The 18,515-nt window shown below is 36.6% G+C and overlaps 2 protein-coding genes across 3 annotated transcripts in view; one reads left to right on the forward strand and one right to left on the reverse strand.

Annotated features, from left to right (window-relative positions):
- Positions 1–18,515, reverse strand: part of LOC134800529 (dystonin) — a 288,922-nt gene that overhangs the window by 239,489 nt on the left and 30,918 nt on the right. The gene's annotated exons all lie outside the window — the stretch shown is intronic.
- Positions 597–2,992, forward strand: LOC134800944 (proteasome subunit alpha type-7-1-like). The gene is made up of 4 exons (XM_063773475.1): positions 597–987; positions 1,774–1,987; positions 2,283–2,435; positions 2,760–2,992. The coding sequence occupies exons 1-4, from the start codon at positions 728–730 to the stop codon at positions 2,877–2,879; spliced, it is 747 nt and encodes a 248-aa protein (XP_063629545.1). The 5' UTR covers positions 597–727; the 3' UTR covers positions 2,880–2,992.

Genomic DNA, 18,515 nt, shown 5'->3' on the forward strand with positions numbered 1-18,515 from the left:
GTTGCGATTGACGGGTAAGCCTTACCTTACCACAATATTCTACCTTAATCCTGTTTGATGCTGCAATAATCATGTTACGATTATGAACCTGCTTGGATTTAAATTAGATTTATCCATATCATACGCCATTGTTCTTTGAATTTAATCAGTAATTAAGTACACAACAACTCAAACAATGATCTCTTTAAGCAGGTGACATACACTAGAAGCCATATAATAAAGATACCACGGTTCGCTGCATCTCCAATCACAATACCTCCATTGACAATCTTATCTCAGAAGATTACACTGATGGACCTGATGGATGTCTAGATACAGAGATGCATTGTGGCCTCATTCTGGGGGAATAGTGACTATTGCGTAAAATGATAAATGTTTCAAATATATGTTATAAATTACAAACATATAAAGCGCGACCATGCTAAGTATGTTACCACCAATGTGGGTAAAACTTTAGAAACAATTTTTTTAATGTAATATTACATATTTTGGCTTACAAAGGTTGTAGTTATTCTTATTATATTTATAATTTATAGCTCGGTTAATGTGCAGGTCGCCTTATGGGCCATAAACAATGTTTGGGAATGATTTAGTATTGTCAGCTTTTGACAGCACGTCATAATATTGGTTTTATACAGAAGCATTATTTTTTATCTTTATAATTTTTTTTATGTTTTACACCGTTTACCAAAGCTACATCAAAAAAATCCTGTGAAAGAAGAATACGATGTCTCGTTATGACAGAGCTGTGACTGTATTCTCTCCTGACGGCCAACTTCTCCAAGTCCAATACGCCCAAGAAGCAGTAAAGAGGGGCTTCGCAGCCGTGGGTATTCGAGGGCCGAATATTGTTGTACTGGCCGGGGAGAAGAGAGCATTGGCAAAACTGCAGGAAGACAGGATGGAGAAGAAGATATACCCGCTGGACGAGCATTTGGGGTTGGTGTTTAGTGGGTGGGCCGCTGATGCCAGAGTTATGGTTTCTAGGTTCGATGCTATCATTTTTATTTCCACTGCATTGCAAAGTTTTTATGCTGCATTGCCAATACGCAGGCTTGACGAGACTATAAGGTTTCCGTTTTTGTAAACGAAACTCTAAATGGGCATTCAATGGGCTTCTGTCCAATGCTATAGGTGTTTTTGGCTGTGATTTTCTGTAAAGCTCCATCGTTAGACTGCGCCGACTTTGAACGAGATAAAATTCAAATTGTACGATTTGTTTACGACGCAGTTTAGCAGGAATGTTAATCCCTTGGGTATAATTTTATAATGTTATCAGTGGTAGCATCCGTCCGTGCCTTCTGATGTCATTCCGGTTTCGACTAAATATTTTTACGAGCCAGAAAATGCCAAATTTGACGTACATAAAACATCTGATTTAAAGCGGCGGCAATATGGAGCGACAAGGAATTTTAATTTCGAAACACTTATTTTTTTGCAGGCAGTAAAATTATAAAACTTTATAAATGATTTGGAACTTTAGTCTCGCGTTGGACAAAACTGCGATATTAGTAAACGTCATATTTTTCGTACTAGTTCTTTGATTCAATAAATCAAACCTTATAATGAACGCTCATAATCCACGCCGTCTTGCTGTCTTCTAATTCAATAATAATAAGGTTAAACAAGACTTCCAATGTTTTACAGAGTCGCATTATTTTATACTTGCTGTCTGCGTCCCCGTGATAGACTTAAATCTAGCCAACTAAACAACTGCTCTTTATGTTATGTGTGACGTGTGACATCTCTTTAATAAATATTGAAATTCCCCAGGGCACAAATCGAATGCCAATCCTTCCGGCTTATGGTAGAAGACTTGGTGACCGTCGAGTACGTCGCGCGTTACATCGCGGGCCTGAAGCAGAAGTATACTCAGGGCAACGGCCGCCGGCCCTTCGGCATCTCCTGCATCATTGGCGGATTCGACTGCGACGGGACACCACATCTGTTCCAGACAAACCCTTCGGGAACGTATTACGAGTGGCAGGTATATATTTATTCTTTGTTTGAACAGCTGCAAGTCTGATAGCTTGATATGATGTTATTTTGATGGTGGTAGGTATTAGTCTTCGCAGTCTATAAGATGTTTGCAACTCTCGGCCCTCACGTGTCCCCAGGAGTATCTGAGCTAAGTTGGTCCTCTCAACGCTCCGTCACCGGTTGCTTATCGAACTGAGATTCTGGTGATGGTACAGAGGTGAGGTAACTCCATTTGGGGTGGGGTGGAGCGTGATAATTCTGTATGAAATTCTATTACTTATTTATGCCTGTTGTCTTGTCAGGCTTGCGCAGCGGGCAGATGCGACGGGGCGGTTCTGGAGTTCCTGGAGAAGAACTACAGTCCGCAGGCAGTTGCCACGGATGCGGGGACTATCAAGCTAGCCATCAGAGCGCTGCTAGAGGTAGTACAGGGGAGAGATCAAAGAAAATTAGAAGTAAGTTGCATTCATAGAAACTTAGGAAGGTATGAATGCTTCGAGCAGCTTCGGTGCAATTGGGGCTGAATTGGCCTAGCAATTGTTTTAGTAACTCTTATGAGGATATGATTTTTAGATGTAGGCTAACTGCTTTATGACAATCACGATAAAGACAAAACTCTCGTCTTCAAATTAAAACGAGAATACGAGTAATGGCGAAAAGCACGACTTGTGTCACCGTGGCGCTGATGTACACACTAGGATAATTAACATGCAGATTCAAAATCTTTCTCGTATTGTATTTTGGGAAGAAACGTTTCTGAAACAAATCATCGTTCATAGGTGGCTGTGTTGAAGAGTGGCAAACCAGTCAAAATGCTGGATCTACATGCGATAGCCTCTATCATCGCGGAGATAGGGAAAGATAAAGAAGAGGATAAGGAACTTAAGCTTAAGAAATAAAAGACGGTTAAAACAAATGATTGAGACATTACATTATATTTAAAGACCTAAACCTCACAGACACTCGAATAAGCTTTTCCTCAAAAGTTGTAGGCAGGCATTAGATGATTGCATAAACATTTTCATGTACATTGACCAGTTTTAATTGTTCTACTGTTTATAGTTTGAATAAACGGTCCACAATAATTTTAACAATTTGTTTAGCTTCACGTATCATTAATAATAATTAATAAGCTCTTCAATAATAAATAAACAAGATTTTTTACTCGTTATTTAGGAATTAGGACGACTCATCACCTTCGGTTTTTCTCTGTACGAGTATTTAATCGTGTATCAAATAAATCATCTCTGCATTCGTTTAGTAGTCAACTTAACTTGAAGTTCATTACCTACAATGTTCATGAGTTTTTTATACTACTCGTATCCGTCAAGGTCGTTATCTAAGGCCGTTGTAAAATCACCCAATTTACTTACGTTTTTATGCTTTCAATCACAAATTCATAATTTACATATGTTAATTGTATCCTATTCATAAAGCACGTCATGTAATTTTTTTTATACTGGCAATCATATAATCGTAAGTATCATAACAATATACATGTGTACCTAATTAACACATGTAGGAATATGAAAATAGGCACGTAAGAGTTAGAAACTTTTTTATTGGGTAAAAAAAACGTAACATAAGCATTTTTCAAAAACTACACTTTTTATTTTATATTTAAGTCGTTAAGACCTAACTTTCAATCCTAAGATTCCATATATAAGCACGGTGTTTTAGGGCGTTAGTGTCTACGTGACACTTTCGCCTGACGCGGCATCATACTACTTAGGTACCTACGTTTAAAGACAAACAGACATAACGTAATCTTTTCGATACATTATCACTAACCGATTTATGAGATAAGAAACAAAACATAAAGTTTTGTATCCGTTCAGAGACTAGGGATTACAAGTAGGGTTACCAGATGACAGGAATTTTCCTGACATGTCAGGAATTCTGGCCTTTAGTCAGGAATGGGGACGGAACACGAAAATGTCAGGATGTTTTTTTATAAATTACCTTTTTATTTACTTAAATTAATACAAATAATAAATTTAATACAACTTGAATTAATAAAACGCAGCTATCGGCTCAATCGGATGGCCATCGCTGACGGCTATACCCCCCCCCCCCCCCACTCGTCGTCGTCAAAAATATGAATGTCAGGAAAAGTATTCGGAAATCAGGAATTTTGACAGGAAATTCTAAATTTGTATCTGGTAACCCTAATTACGAGACGTCATAAGTTCATTTTTAGATTGTTACACAAATTTTAATGCATATTGATCATAAGAAGATAAGATTAATTTTCACCACACCAGCTCGGAAAGGCTTACTTTGCACTTCAAAAACTGATAGCAAAGTTGCATCTTATTCACGTGTGAGGCAAAGTAATGAAATGCAAATTTTGAGTTGTTTTCTTATGTTTGCTGGTAGAATTGACTTTTAAATGATGATTTTGGATGATAAATATTTAATAACATTCATTTGGATTTGATTTGGTTTGATTTTGTTTGATATTTTACATTTAATATTTGCTTCGGGTTGGTGTGGTGAAAAATTTTGTGTTTCACTCGGGGGCAAATTTTGTTTAACCCTCGTGCTTTGAAACCCTCGCAACGCTCAAGATTCCATTTTTCGAACCACTCGCTACGCTCGTGGTTCAATTTTGGAATCTTTCGCTTGCTCGGGTATCAATATTAGCACGAGCGGTTAAACAACAACTTTGCCCCCTTGTAAAACAAATAACTATTACTTCTAATTTTAAATTTTCCTGTCGTAGTGTAGTAAATAAAGGTAGTGGACCCCGCAGTAATTCCTCAGCCAGAAAAAACTTTACAGTATGATAAAGTATCAATAAATAAAAAGCATTGTATAAATTTCCAAAGAATAATAATAATAGAATTAAAGTAAATACCTAAAGTCTTAAATCGTTAATATCTTTTTACGGAAAAATGCTCCGTTCAAACTTTCTTCACCAGCCATATTCATGTAACGTATTGCAACAATATATGAAATATCAAAAAAATATCCCAGCAGAAATTAATAAAATAAAAATTTTTGGCGTGTCTTGGACCGGAAAATTGCTCAGTCTAATTTTTTCACTGGAATGCCATTTTATTGCCGTTTTATACCTACAAAATGAAAATCTAAAAAATTTCCACTCTCAGTTTTTAATAGTTCTATAATACATACATTTCGATACGCATTTTTTTTGGATTTTTTTACCCACTGCGCCAAATTATATTCTAAGATCATATAAGAAGAAAAAAATTACAGAGCAATTTTCCGATGAAAATGAGCGTCAAAAAAAGGAAGTATCATAAAAAAATATTCTCATGTTTGACAAAACTCTTAGATTTTTTTCTAGTATCACATACTGATACAAATAACTTATTTTGTAAAATAATTTTGGACTGAGGAATTACTCGGTTCAATATATAATCAGATTTGTGTTTTTACCTAACTTAGGAGTGTTTTTTTTTGGATATTTATAATGTTAGTCTCGGCTTATACTATACAATAACCAAGCTAAATTTCATCGACTGAGAAATTAATGCATGGGTCTCCATACAACAACTTGCTTCATTTACTACACTAGTCGTTTATATTTAAAATTCGCGTATACATACATGAAATCTTAAAAAAAATATTCCAAATGACTACGCTGTGTACAGAATAAACTTAAGGGGCCGGTATATGACGTTTTCGATTTAGACCTCACTTTGTAACCATAATTTGTTCAATAAATGTTTAATAATTGCATAAAATTACACGTAAATTTGTTCACGAAGAAACCGTGTACCGACTCTTCATGCCATTGTATTTTTAATTTGCTGTTATTCTCTACAAATCGACACTAAAAGTATCAAAAAATCTAAATATGGAGTTCCGTTTGAGACGGAAGCAAAACAAATTTGTCTTTGACAGTAATTGAATTATTGTATGATTCTGAAAGCTAGATAATTCAGCTACCAATTTATTATCGATTTATATTTTTACTCACAAAGACAACACAGAAATTCAATCTCAAATGTAAACTTTCGAACAATTTCCATACATTGACGACATCATTAAAAATTCTTCTTCAAGTCAGATGCCCGTTGGGGCTACACCGGAGCACACGTGTACTTCTTCAAATGAAAATGACAGCTTGATTTTCTTGCTTTTGACAATTATATTGACATTAAATCATATACGCACACGAGAAAGTATACCAGTAGATAAATTGTATTTCATAAAATAGGGTACATAAATATTAGCTCGCGTCTCATTTAAATTTGATTTGCTGTTATAATGGTTGAAAACCGCAGTAAACTATCTTAAAACAATACGATTACATCGAATTTAAGTATTATGTTCCTTCAAAACTCGCTTAAAATGAAAAAAGTTTAAAGACTCATCTTTACTGATTGGGATCAATTTTTATTATGCTGGTATCATTTTGCGTCAGTTTAAAAACGTATTTGACTTCTGTACGTCAATGAATTTTGATGACAATTGTAATCTTGTATTATATTATAGAACTTTTATCTTAAAATAATGCCTATTAACAGGAAGAGTTATGTAATTCGTATAAGTAATACCTGAAAGTCTTGTACCTAGATCTGTAATACCATGGATTGCGACGAATAAATGATAATGATTATGCGGTTCGTTCCGTCTATATGTATAATGCGTGTACGTGCTGTTCTCTGAAAATCTTCAAGAAAAAATAACGGCTAGACCAGCACTAAGTACTAGCGAGTTTTTGCGGCTTTGGAGACCGAGATGAAGCTTACAGGCCAATAGCGCTCTAGTTATTGTTATGTATACCTATGTATCGAATGTTTTATAAATTACCTATAAAAAGCAATGTTTTATTTCGATTAGGTCTACATTTTGTGCATATTGCATATCTGAAGTATTTTCGTACTAAACTTGAAACTTTCGTTAAAACTAAATAAAATAATTATTCCAAATGTACAGTCGCCTGCAATTTATGTTACACAACGAAGGCCGCAAAAATATCTGACACGATTTTATTTGTAGAACCATAAGACCATGTCACATATTTTTGCGGCCTTCGAAGAGTAGGTATCGTCATTATCACCAACTTTGCCCGCTTATTTTTTAAAACGAATTTCTCAAAAAACATCACATCATATGACTTTTTTTGCTCAGCACGTCCATTGTGATCAAACGCATCAGATTATTTGAAAAAAAAAAATATTTTTTATCGTGTTTTTACTCATTTTTTTGCGTTTTAGAGGGCGGGCAAAGATATCCGGGGTTTTCGCCAACATTGCCCACGTCAATTTGGTATTCAAATACAGCTCGTATGATGATGATGTCTAAGGATCACTTAAAGGTTTTGGGCAATCCTACCATTCCCTGTTAATAACTTAGCGATAAGTGTAAAAACTTTAAAATAAATTTGCTGGGCAATGTTGCCTACCCGTTTTTGCCCATTTCCAAATAAGGCTCGCCTAAGCATTTTACAAAGGCTAGGGTTGTCACTTTTGAGAAAATCTGTTACAATAGTTTAATGGCCAAAAATATGATTTTTGTTGTTTTTCATTCGTTAACGGGATAAAACATCTAAATAAAGGATAATAAGACAAATTAAATACAGTATATATTTATAAATTTATTTTAGTGTACAAACATAACCTTCTTTTACTTGCGAAGTTGGGTAAATTAGATGAAAGTGACAACCCTAATCCGTTTTTGGTGGTGGGCAATGTTGGTATAGATGCCAAATTACCGGATTACTTTGCCCACCGCTAAAACTTTTGTGTATTTAGGCCTTTTTAGTTTAAATCTCAATAGACATAATCTATGCTTCATGTGTTATAACTCAAACCCGGAAATATTTGTCAAAGGGTTCTCAATTTTTTCTACTTGCATTCATTATTTATCAATTTTTTGCCCGCCGAAATATACCCTATATTAGACAACTCGCTCAAACTCTAAATTCCCAAGTCAAGTTATGCACAAGTTTGGTATATAGTTTTGTCAGAAATATAACCTATTTTCTACTAAAAATAGCAGGGTGGCCATAACTATTATATTTTTTTCTACATTAACGAATTTGTTTAAAATTGTCGTTTTGGGCAAAGTTTCCCTGGAGGCAAAGTTGGCGCTAATGACGTAACATATTATTGCAGGTGACTGTACATAAATGTTTCGGTGATTTTGAGATTATTTTCCAGGTTAGTTTACTAACAATCAAGTTATGCAGATACCGATTTCGTGAACGTATAAGTAGTAAGGTACCGCTATTGTTTAGCGATACCGATTATTTTTGAAGGCAAAACTATACAGTTGAAATATAAAGATATTAAAATTACAGCAGGGACAACCATTTTTTATAGGTGTACCTAAACCATCATTGGCCGAGCGTTAGCAAAGGCCTCCGTTTCAGCTTGGGCAAAAATGCTTTTGTATGTTCTCCTTTGCAGATCACATTTCTCAACTGATTCTCGTGAAAATTTGTAAGCAGGTTCAATAGAACTATTCTGTTTCGCTTTATCCGCCAAAATGGAATTGCCACCCTGCTGAAACTTTATTTATTTAAATTCCTATTGAATGGATTTTGCACCTTATGAAAAACCGTATAGAGTAGTAAATTACATTTTACATCTGACTTAATGACATCTTGTTTTATTCGCTTTAATTGTACAAAACGCGTATCTCGACAAAGCAATATTAGGTAGTAAAACAGTCAACAATCAAATTAATTAAATAGGTAAGTACGTCACGTGTGACATGAACAGACAAGGAAAGCAAGATTAAATGAATTGTTTCTCTTTCATCTTTCAATGAAACGCTTTTACCCTCAAAGGAGGCTAGTGGTCAATACTAAACTAAAAGTCCAATCTTAAAAAAACATGATGGGTCACTGACCTGTCCCAGTAAAGTGAGGTAGTGTGCGTGAAGTGCGCTTGTGTGTGAAATGGGGTAAATTGACAGAATCTGAAATTTTACCCACCGCTACCGTCGCCTTAACATATTTACCATAAACACCAATCCATGAGGCCGAATTCTTACCTGTAAGAATAATAAAAAATAAAATTAGTTTATTGCTCTCAGCGCCATCTACTCAAATGTTTATAAAATACAATGACTTCGAGTGGCGTCCCACGCATCGGTGCGTTTCGGTCTCGAGTCTGCGTAGAGTTGCTAGAGAGTGCCGATAGATGGGGAGAGTTGCGCGGCGCGTACGCATATATTGTTATGTCATATGACTTGGTCAACGACCGAGGAGCAAAACAATCAAAATCGGCGCGCTTTCCGGCGACATCTGAGAGGTTATGTTTTATGCAATTCGAAACGAACGTAATTATTGGCCTATTAACGCTGAATTGTACAGTCGACGTCAAATATATGTTTACATTTGTCGGCAATATTACAAAGGAGTAAGGTGCAAAATTGTAAACATATCTTTGACGTCGACTGTACTTCGAAAACTTGCTAGCAAAATGACATTTGTTCGTTATTTGATTCAACTGTCATCATCATCAAACTTATAATTTGAAAGTAAACGTGACTTTTAACCACAATGACAAATTAAACCATCAATGAGCGATCAATGGTTGAATGGATTTTTCAATTCACTGTTGTGAATTGCAAAATGTTGCAGCAAAGGAGCATATTCTCAGTAAGGAGACTAAGGAGTTATTGTTCTTTTTGTCCCGTACATGGCTAATTTGAACCGTGACCTACATGGCATTTGCATTAGCATTCCACCTGCAATGCGAGGTGGTTACCGTGTGAAAGTACGCTATACAAAACGTTTTGTCGCATTACATAAATTATAACAGTATAATGACTCGATGTTTTAATTCAGTATTTCGTTAGCTTTGACTTCTATTTTCTTGGTAGTTCTTTTCATGGGTTATATTTATATTAATAACTTAGGTAATGTAAAAGTGCCAATTTTACATATTGTATGTCGTTCACTCTACCCCGTCTAGCCAAATCTTAGAGATACCTAATATAAAATTAAATGGTATGAGGGCTCACTTTCGTACAATCAGCATAAAATAGATACACGGCCAAAGTATCCAAATGTATAGTACTTACCTACCATACCTTTGCTTACCATCCAAATAAAGATGACATCGCGATATATTTGGCGCTCTGGCCGCCACTATTTATTAGATGCTGACTAGTCAATACAGTAAAATTTCTAATATGAATCTAGAAGAAAGTTAATTAATATGTAAAGGCAACACGTGCAAACTGCAAATGTAATCTAGCCAACGGTAACATTTCGTAACTGATCTGCTCTACTAGACAGTATTTACAACACTATACTGTGCGTAATAATTATACTTTAGTCTTGTGGTTAGGACGCTGTAAAGTAAGTGGAGAAATGGAGGAAGCTTATAAAGCAATGGTCCATGACCATCACTGTCACTTTCAACGTCAGCCATGCTATTGTAACTAATATTATGCCCTTCGAGATAATTCTAAGCGGTAGAGTCTGGATTACTTCGGCAGTTACCGATAGATAGAGCTTAGATCACACTCGTTGGTACCAGCGATGGGTCAGTCTAAGAGTTAGAGATGGGTCAGTCTAAGAGTTAGACCAAGAAAATTCTGCAGCGATTTTTATAGCCCACGCAGTGCAAGTGTTATTTATACGTCATAATTTCATAGAAGTTTGACGTTTAAAATGACACTTGCACTGCGTGGGCTATTAAAATCGCTGCAAACTTCTCTGGGTCTAACTCTAGTCATTCTCTCGATAAGCTGACAAGTCATAAAAGTCAATGAAGAGACCTGTAATGACTTAATAACAATAATTACACATGTAATCGTAATTTAACGACGTCAATTACATTGTTAATCGTTCTCGGTAGCCGAGCTGTAATCTCGATTCCTTGTCATCGGACAGGCGATCTTATTGTCCGTAATTATTACGACACTCATGACCTCATGACAGTTTGCAACCTGGGTGGTAAATATTTTGATTTAACCGCATTATGATTTAAGTATGGGGGCATTGGGGGCTATTCATAAATTACGTAATTTAAAATTAGGGGGGGGGGTCTGAACATCGGATGATGGTAGCATGACGTAGGAGGAAACGGGGTCATTCGAAGCATGATTTTTGGATGATTTAAAGGGGCGGGGGGGTCAAAAATCGTCAAAAGTCGATGACGTAATTAATTTATGGACAGCCCCATGATGCCACATTTTTAATTGCGATGCGATATCCGATGTGGCAGTTCCGAAATTGACATCTAAAGAACGGACGCTTATCACAAGGAATTGCGTACACTGACCCGCCTGTTCCATATAGGATTGGAATTTTATTCGGAAGCTAAAATCCAATACACCGTGAAAGCTTGTGGTGGTCTTCACATTGGATGCGGTTCCACACAGACACTTCACATTGGACTAGCGAAACTGGACATTGTTTATGCGTGCATGCTTACTTGCATAGCGCTGTCTCGTCCACACTCCGGAGCGGCGTGCAGTTGCGCACCTGTGTGATAACTAAGATTCGTGGTAGACACGGTTCCGGATCCCTGCTTATTAGATAAGGGCGTGAACACATTACAGATGCAATGCATGAGATGTGACATCTGTCTAATAATTCCAAACATTACAACTGGTGTAGACACGCTCTTCTACGCAGGGAGTCGGCGACCTGGCTTATACATTTAGCTCTACACATGAGGTAGCATGTTTGAAGACAACGTGTGTTCGTTTAGTAGGAAGTGAATTGGACGCAAACGACGCTAACTGGCAAACATTGTCGGTTTTTGGCAATTAACGCGGCCGTGTGAACCAGTTTTTACACACAGAGGTGCTCAAAGTGCTTGATCCTTGGAAAAGCTAAACCACTTTACGAACATGTATTACTTGACATCACCAAATCATATATCATACTAGCGACCCGCCCCGGCTTCGCACGGGTTAACAAATTACACCTACTCGAAGGTTTAGGTGTATAATTAGGTGTAATTCTTGGGGAAGACCAAGAATCACTCTATTGATATGTGAAAACCGCATGAAAATCCGTTCAGTAGTTTTTGAGTTTATCGCGAACAAACATACGAACACACAGACAGACGTGGCGCAGGACTTGGTTTTATAAGGTGTAATGATGAATCTAAGAAATAAATCCAATTAAAGAAGGAATGTCGACAAATCAAAATCTGTAACTTATAAAAAATACTGATAAGGTGATTAAAAATAAACTATTCGAAGATGAACGAAGTAATACATTGATCGATCGATCGAAATATATCGTTTGAACGACCAAGTAATCAATTCCATGTCGATAGATGTCGATCTATGCATCGTCATCGTCATTAAATAATTGAGATTTCGGAGTAATAGTAAAAATCTTAACAAATCTAACCTTTAGCACAGTATTTTTCAAACTGTGGGTCGCGAAGCCTCTGCCTTGAATCAATACATAAGCGAAACATTTTGTTCGTACGAAGGGGGTCGCGTCATGAAAAAGTTTGAAAAACACTGCTTTAGCAGCCACTCAATACTAGTGTTTCCAAAATAACTATCTTATTTTAGACTTTGAGAAGCTCAGCTCAAAGAACAAAAGCATACCACATAACAGCGTCTCCGTCCGTCTTTAATGAGTTCCTATGTCTATCTCTGTCTCGTAGGGACCATATTGTTAGGGTAATGACGGTAACGGTTTTGGAGCTATTCTTGTCCAAAAGGTACAATTACTCGAATAAGGCTATTAGTGGAGTTTTTCCAATTGAGAAAACGTTTGTTCATGTAAATATAGTGCTATTAGCTGCTACGCTAATATTCAATGGCAAAAGAGAGTATAACATTGAGATAATCTAACAGTTACAGCATTTTAAATTTACAATGTCATTGAAGCAATATATTTTTCTATTGACACGAATACCTTGCTTAAATTAATTTAAATTATTAGTCTAAATAATTTGAAAATCAAATGAATGGACTGATAATTAGTATAGATGACATTCTTAGAAGAAACTAACGACCCGCCCCGGCGTCGCAAGGGTTACTTACACAAAACCTTAACAAATTACACACCTAAACCTTCCTCAAGAATTACTCTATTAATAGGTGAAAATCGCATGAAAATCAGTTCAGTAGTTTTTGAGTTTATCGCGAACATACGCACAAACAGACAGACGCGGCGGGGGACTTTGTTTTATTAAAGTGTAGTGATTCGTTACCCGTTGTAAGTACAAACAGCAAAACTCTTAACTGTCCATCGGTAGACCTTGTTACAGAAGGCATAAGGTCCAACGATGGACATACAGGATAGCGAATCAACGATACATATCTTATACGAGTAAACAGTTGCCTTTATGCTGGAAAGCCGACTATTTACACGGCGCTCCCAACTTTGTTTTGACCTGTTTACTAGGCAGACATATAGTCAGATATTCTTCCATTCCTTGTATCATAAACAGGCCCCGTAGAAAACATGCCAATCGCTAACGCTCCGTAGCGAAAGAAACGGAACCGTCACTGTCACACTAATATAGAAGAGTGATAGAGAGACAAAAAGCGATTCGATAGCGAAGCGCAAGCGATTGTCACCTTGGCTAGGCCGCCAGGAAAGACAAATTAGTACCTAAATCCGTCTATGACCACTATGACCAGTCATTAGCACCGAACCCATGCACACCTCGAGGAAGCCACCAATTGGGACGCCATTAGGTCAGCGGAGGAACCGGTATTCAGCAACTGCTCGCTTCCTATGATGATCATGATGGATGCATGCTGTGACAACAGTTACCCTCAGCCTACGTGAGACGTCGTTATTTGGAAGTGGGATACGCTAAGTGCTTAGGATTGTTTAGTGGTTAAAATGCTATTTGAAATCGTTTATACATAGTGTAACCTCACATGCAAGATGTTCCGCCTTAAAGACAAGGAGTGGCAATATCCTTAATGGTGGTTGATTTCACAAACATGAAATGGTCCCTAACTTATTGGCAGGATTAGGATTGCTATACGTCCCGTATATACGGGACTGTCCCGTATTTGAGTAACGCGTCCCGTATTTTCACCTGTCCGTATCAGTTCCGAAAAATTATGGCAACCCTACATAGGATTAAATTCAACCTCGCTCTTGAAAGTCCGCCCGAATCTACCACTCCTCGCTCAGATTTTCTAAATTGAACACATGTTTACATATATATTTATTGAGTGTTAAAGCAGATAATTCCGATTGTGCAGTGAATATTTTGCACTGTACACAGGAAATGAACGATAACCAGTAGGTATCACTCAAGGTCGGGTCACATAACAAAATGATAATTCATCATTTTGATTGAAGTTTTAAGTGTTACTTTATTAATGTTTGACCTACTTCCCTACTTGTCAATTTTAAGTAATATCTATTTAGTACATTTATGATATGACAAAAAAATAAAAGTGAGTCACCATCGACTAAGACACCACTGCGGCTTAAAAGCTTGATGTCAGAAATATGCTTGCATGATCCATAGAGTTGAAAATCCTTTCCCTGAAGCCAGTGGTAAAAATCATCCCAAGACGTGCCATGTACCCCGCAGGGAGCTTAACTAAAATCCTACAAGATGGATGGCATCAGGGCGACAATTCACTAAGCTTTGTAAGCTTATTGGACGTTTCATTTCAGACTTGCTAAGTATGAAACTTAAGCCGACCACTGACTAACAGGGCGCCGGACGATATCGGCCTGTCAGTTAGAACAAAAATTTTACATTTCCGAACCACTGACCGGCCGATATCGTGCGGCGGACTGTTAGTCAGTGGTCGGCTTTAGTGTCATTTTATAACAGAGGCACGTTGAATGATGAGTTACAGGGATACTTGACTAGAAAGACGGGTAGACCCTTAATGTCAAGTTCGTCAAACCGGGAAGCGGTCTATTTCGGTCCCTTTCTTACGCCGCTCCGCGTTTAGAATAGTCCGAACGTTCACAGTCTATTATTATCCCTGTTACCTTTATGCTTTGTTTGACCTGTAGGGCGAGCACGACACCGGTTATTGCCATCGCAAAGCATCCTACTCTTTCTGGGGCCCGTTTCTCAAAAACTTGTAACTTGTTATACAAGCGGATGTTACTTTTTGACAGCTTTTGTTAGAAAGGGACTTCCACTTGTATTACAGGTTACAAACTTTTGAGAAACGGGCCCCTGGTGTAAAGTACGCCAGGGACATTTTTTTACGAGTAAGAACTAAGAAGAACGCACGATAAGTATTAAAAATGTCCGTGTATACGATAAGTTGGTACTCATAAATATGTCCCATAGTTCTTAATTCGCAAACATAAACAGCCATGGGACATATTTTTGAATAAAATGTACCTATAGTTGTACATCCATATTTTTACACTTGACTGTACAGTACAGTTAGAGATTCCAGACACTTTTCCAATAACAGTTTTACAGAACTCCCTTGATGGATGTTCGATAAAAGCAGAATACATGGCGATGATACGGCTTAGCACGAACTAGCAAATTAAGAACCTCCTCCTTTTAAAGTCGGCTGAAAAAACCGTCAAACTAAACATCTTTTAAAACTAAAATCGGGTTCAAGTCGTAAACAAGTCGCATGCAGCTCTACTTTAAACCATAATTGTTAAGTAGGGTACTTTAAGTGCGTTACGCGTTACCTCTTTATAGCCATAACAGCCACTCATATAGGTAAGTGTAACAGTTTCCACGTAGTAAAACTCCGCTTTTTGTGGGGCCCCTGGATCCGGTTATCTAGTTTGTGGCGGTTTATGAGTTGTTTATTTCTGTGAGCTAAGGACTACGATATATTTTTTAAGCCATGACTACTGTAAACACAATATTAAACCTAATTATATGTATATTATCATACATGTTGTTAAATAAAGTGATATTTAAATGTATGTAAGCGCCTGTAGATCCTGAAAATAATTACCTATTCTTCTTTAAACAGCTTTTATTTCAGTTATCTGTTAAATATATATTAAGCCAACATTTGAAACAGAAATCTTAAAATGAAATTGTATTGTTATGAAACTTATGAAAAGCATTTGTGAAGGGGATTGATCGAAACATCAGTAAAATCGATTTGAAAATCGACTGTCATCATTGACCTTACATATCTGACCTCTGCATATAAAAAATGCAGTAGGGACTAGGTACATGCCATGAATGTAGTATATTTTACTGGTATTTACCTACAGACCGGTATAGAGCGGCATCATCGCTTTAATATCTTGTCAAGAATTGACACGTGACATCAGCGGTGATATATGATGACAAAGTTTAAGGTCGGATGACTTAATTGATTTACCTCCTATATGTGAAGTTGTTTTCGTGGCTTATAACCGCAATCCGGTATGTTATCAATCATTATCTATTTATATACAATATAGTATGAATGATGCTGATTGGACAAATGACAAATTGATAATTATAGAAGTACGTTCATGGGAATTCCAGTTCGTAATATATAGGGAGAGAAAATAGTGGCTAATTTAATCAACATACACATCTAAGATACTCTTCCAGAGACACCTATGCATTGAATAGTTGTAACAAAGTGGTTACAATCAATTTCAGCACGTTAATCAATTTACTTTTTTATGTTTGTCTATAATGTATACAGGAACTTCGTATTTAATGAAGTCGTGCATGGATAGATAAATTGGAACACGCCTCTTTGCTTGAAGAAAGTAAAAGCAGGAAAAATATAAGACGTAAATGTAAGCTACATATTAATTAGCTACAAGCGATAGTAGCGAACCGTCAATTTCTTAGTAAAAATACTATCACAGTTTAGGTTCCCTGTATTCACGTGTCTTCTTGTTCCTCGCGTTATCCCAGCACTTTTGCCGTGTATTCAAGTATTTCAAGTGTATTAACAAGTTTCATAATATCCTAATAATATAAGTGTAGGTAATTTCTAGGTAAATGAGTTTACCTAGTATGTACTGATAAGATTTCATAGTATGAGTGTTCGGTGATAACAAAGTACTATGTCTATGCTAGTTCGTTTTATGATTTGATAAATACCGCTTATCGCAGGTTTTCTAGCGTATGTAGAAAATTAATATTATATTTTTCCTAAAATGATTATTTTATATTATTTATTCGTTAGTAACAAGTTATAATTACATACATTATACTGTATATAATTCAGTTCAATAAATCGTATACCTATGCATATACTTCGATAGTCATCGATTTAACAACGCATATAAAGATAACTATCTCTTTGAAGTTTCTATCAACGCCGACTAGAAATATTTTAAGGGCTTTGTACGATAATGATTAAATTGTTCTATTTTAATGATCCGGGTGGACACATTCAAGTAGATTACCATGTGTGTAGTAAAAGCCCCACAATGCTTTGTTAGTCGGTTTTGTATCAAGTCATTCAAGATATTCAGAGTCAAATACAAAAAATACCGAAAGATGGAGAGACTTTGTGAGTCGAGCAATTCGAGCATATCTACATTTTTATGTTACCTACTCCATGAATATAAATAGTCCTTAATGTGTTTGAAACTAGTGTACAGATGTAGTCCATAATTATATTCCTTCGTATTTTCTCGGGAACGTTCGTCTTTGTCATGCTACTTCAGTCAACCTCAGTACTTTTTGTGCCGAGACTTACTGAAATAGCAAGACACGTTCGCACGTTTCCGTGAAAATACGAACGAAAATAATAATGCACTACATTTGTAGTTGCAAGTGTTGCAACTAGCGAGACTAGGGTTGCCAGATCGAAAGGCGCTATTATCGGGAAAAAATATATTTTTTTTGGGATTTTGGGACTCAAATCGGGAAAAAAAAACACATTCAAATTAAAGTAATTGTATTAAAAACAACGATATCTTACATTATTGGCACTATGTCAGCAGCTCTGCCCATAGACGTTTTTATATAAAAATAATAAAAATTCTTTGAGATTATGAACAAACAAAAAAAATTCGCGGCGGCGAGCGGCTCGACGCGGGTCGCTTGCTCGACGACAGTTGGGAAATTGAAATTATTGTTTTATAACGTAAAGCTGTTTTTCGGGACAATTTTCACTTTGTCGGGAATCGGGAACATATGCTTAAAATCGGGAGAATCCCGCCAAATCTCGACCATCTGGCAACCCTAAGCGAGACTGCCTATTACGGCAGTATGTACTACATGCGAGTACGCATGTCATATCCCAAAACATATGCAAATGTCATGATTGTAGCCGTCGCCAGGTTCAATTGAGTTGTCGATTGTCGGGACACAAGTGATGATATGACAGCGGTCTCATAGTAATCCGTTAAATGTAGGAAAACCCAAATGAAATATAACATGCGTTTGCGCAATTGGTTAGAAAAATTTGCAAGCATATTATGTCAGTGTCCTGCTGTCTGTACCATTGCCATGACATGAGGCATTACGAAATATCTCACATTAATCTAAGGATAAAGTGCATTTTGATCGAAATCTCGTCTTTTAAGGTAAACTTTTAAAAGAGTAACCGGTAACGTTACTGCTTACTGACATGACTAATTCTCATGTTTCCAAGATTTGATTAAAACATCTTTTTATCTACACACATATCATAAACTCTCTATGATGCCTTCAAAATCCGTAAATAATGGCCCACATTATGATAAACTGTTTTGT

The sequence above is a fragment of the Cydia splendana genome, chromosome 20 (assembly GCF_910591565.1).
Source record: "Cydia splendana chromosome 20, ilCydSple1.2, whole genome shotgun sequence".
NCBI classification, from domain to species: Eukaryota; Metazoa; Arthropoda; class Insecta; order Lepidoptera; family Tortricidae; genus Cydia; species Cydia splendana.

Excerpts from the sequence above, each read along its gene's own strand:
- LOC134800944 (XM_063773475.1), top strand. The coding sequence starts at position 728 with ATGTCTCGTTATGACAGAGCTGTGACTGTATTCTCTCCTGACGGCCAA. Across the intron at positions 988-1,773 it reads GCCAGAGTTATGGTTTCTAG|GGCACAAATCGAATGCCAAT; the intron begins GTTCGATGCTAT and ends GAAATTCCCCAG. Across the intron at positions 2,436-2,759 it reads GAGATCAAAGAAAATTAGAA|GTGGCTGTGTTGAAGAGTGG; the intron begins GTAAGTTGCATT and ends CATCGTTCATAG.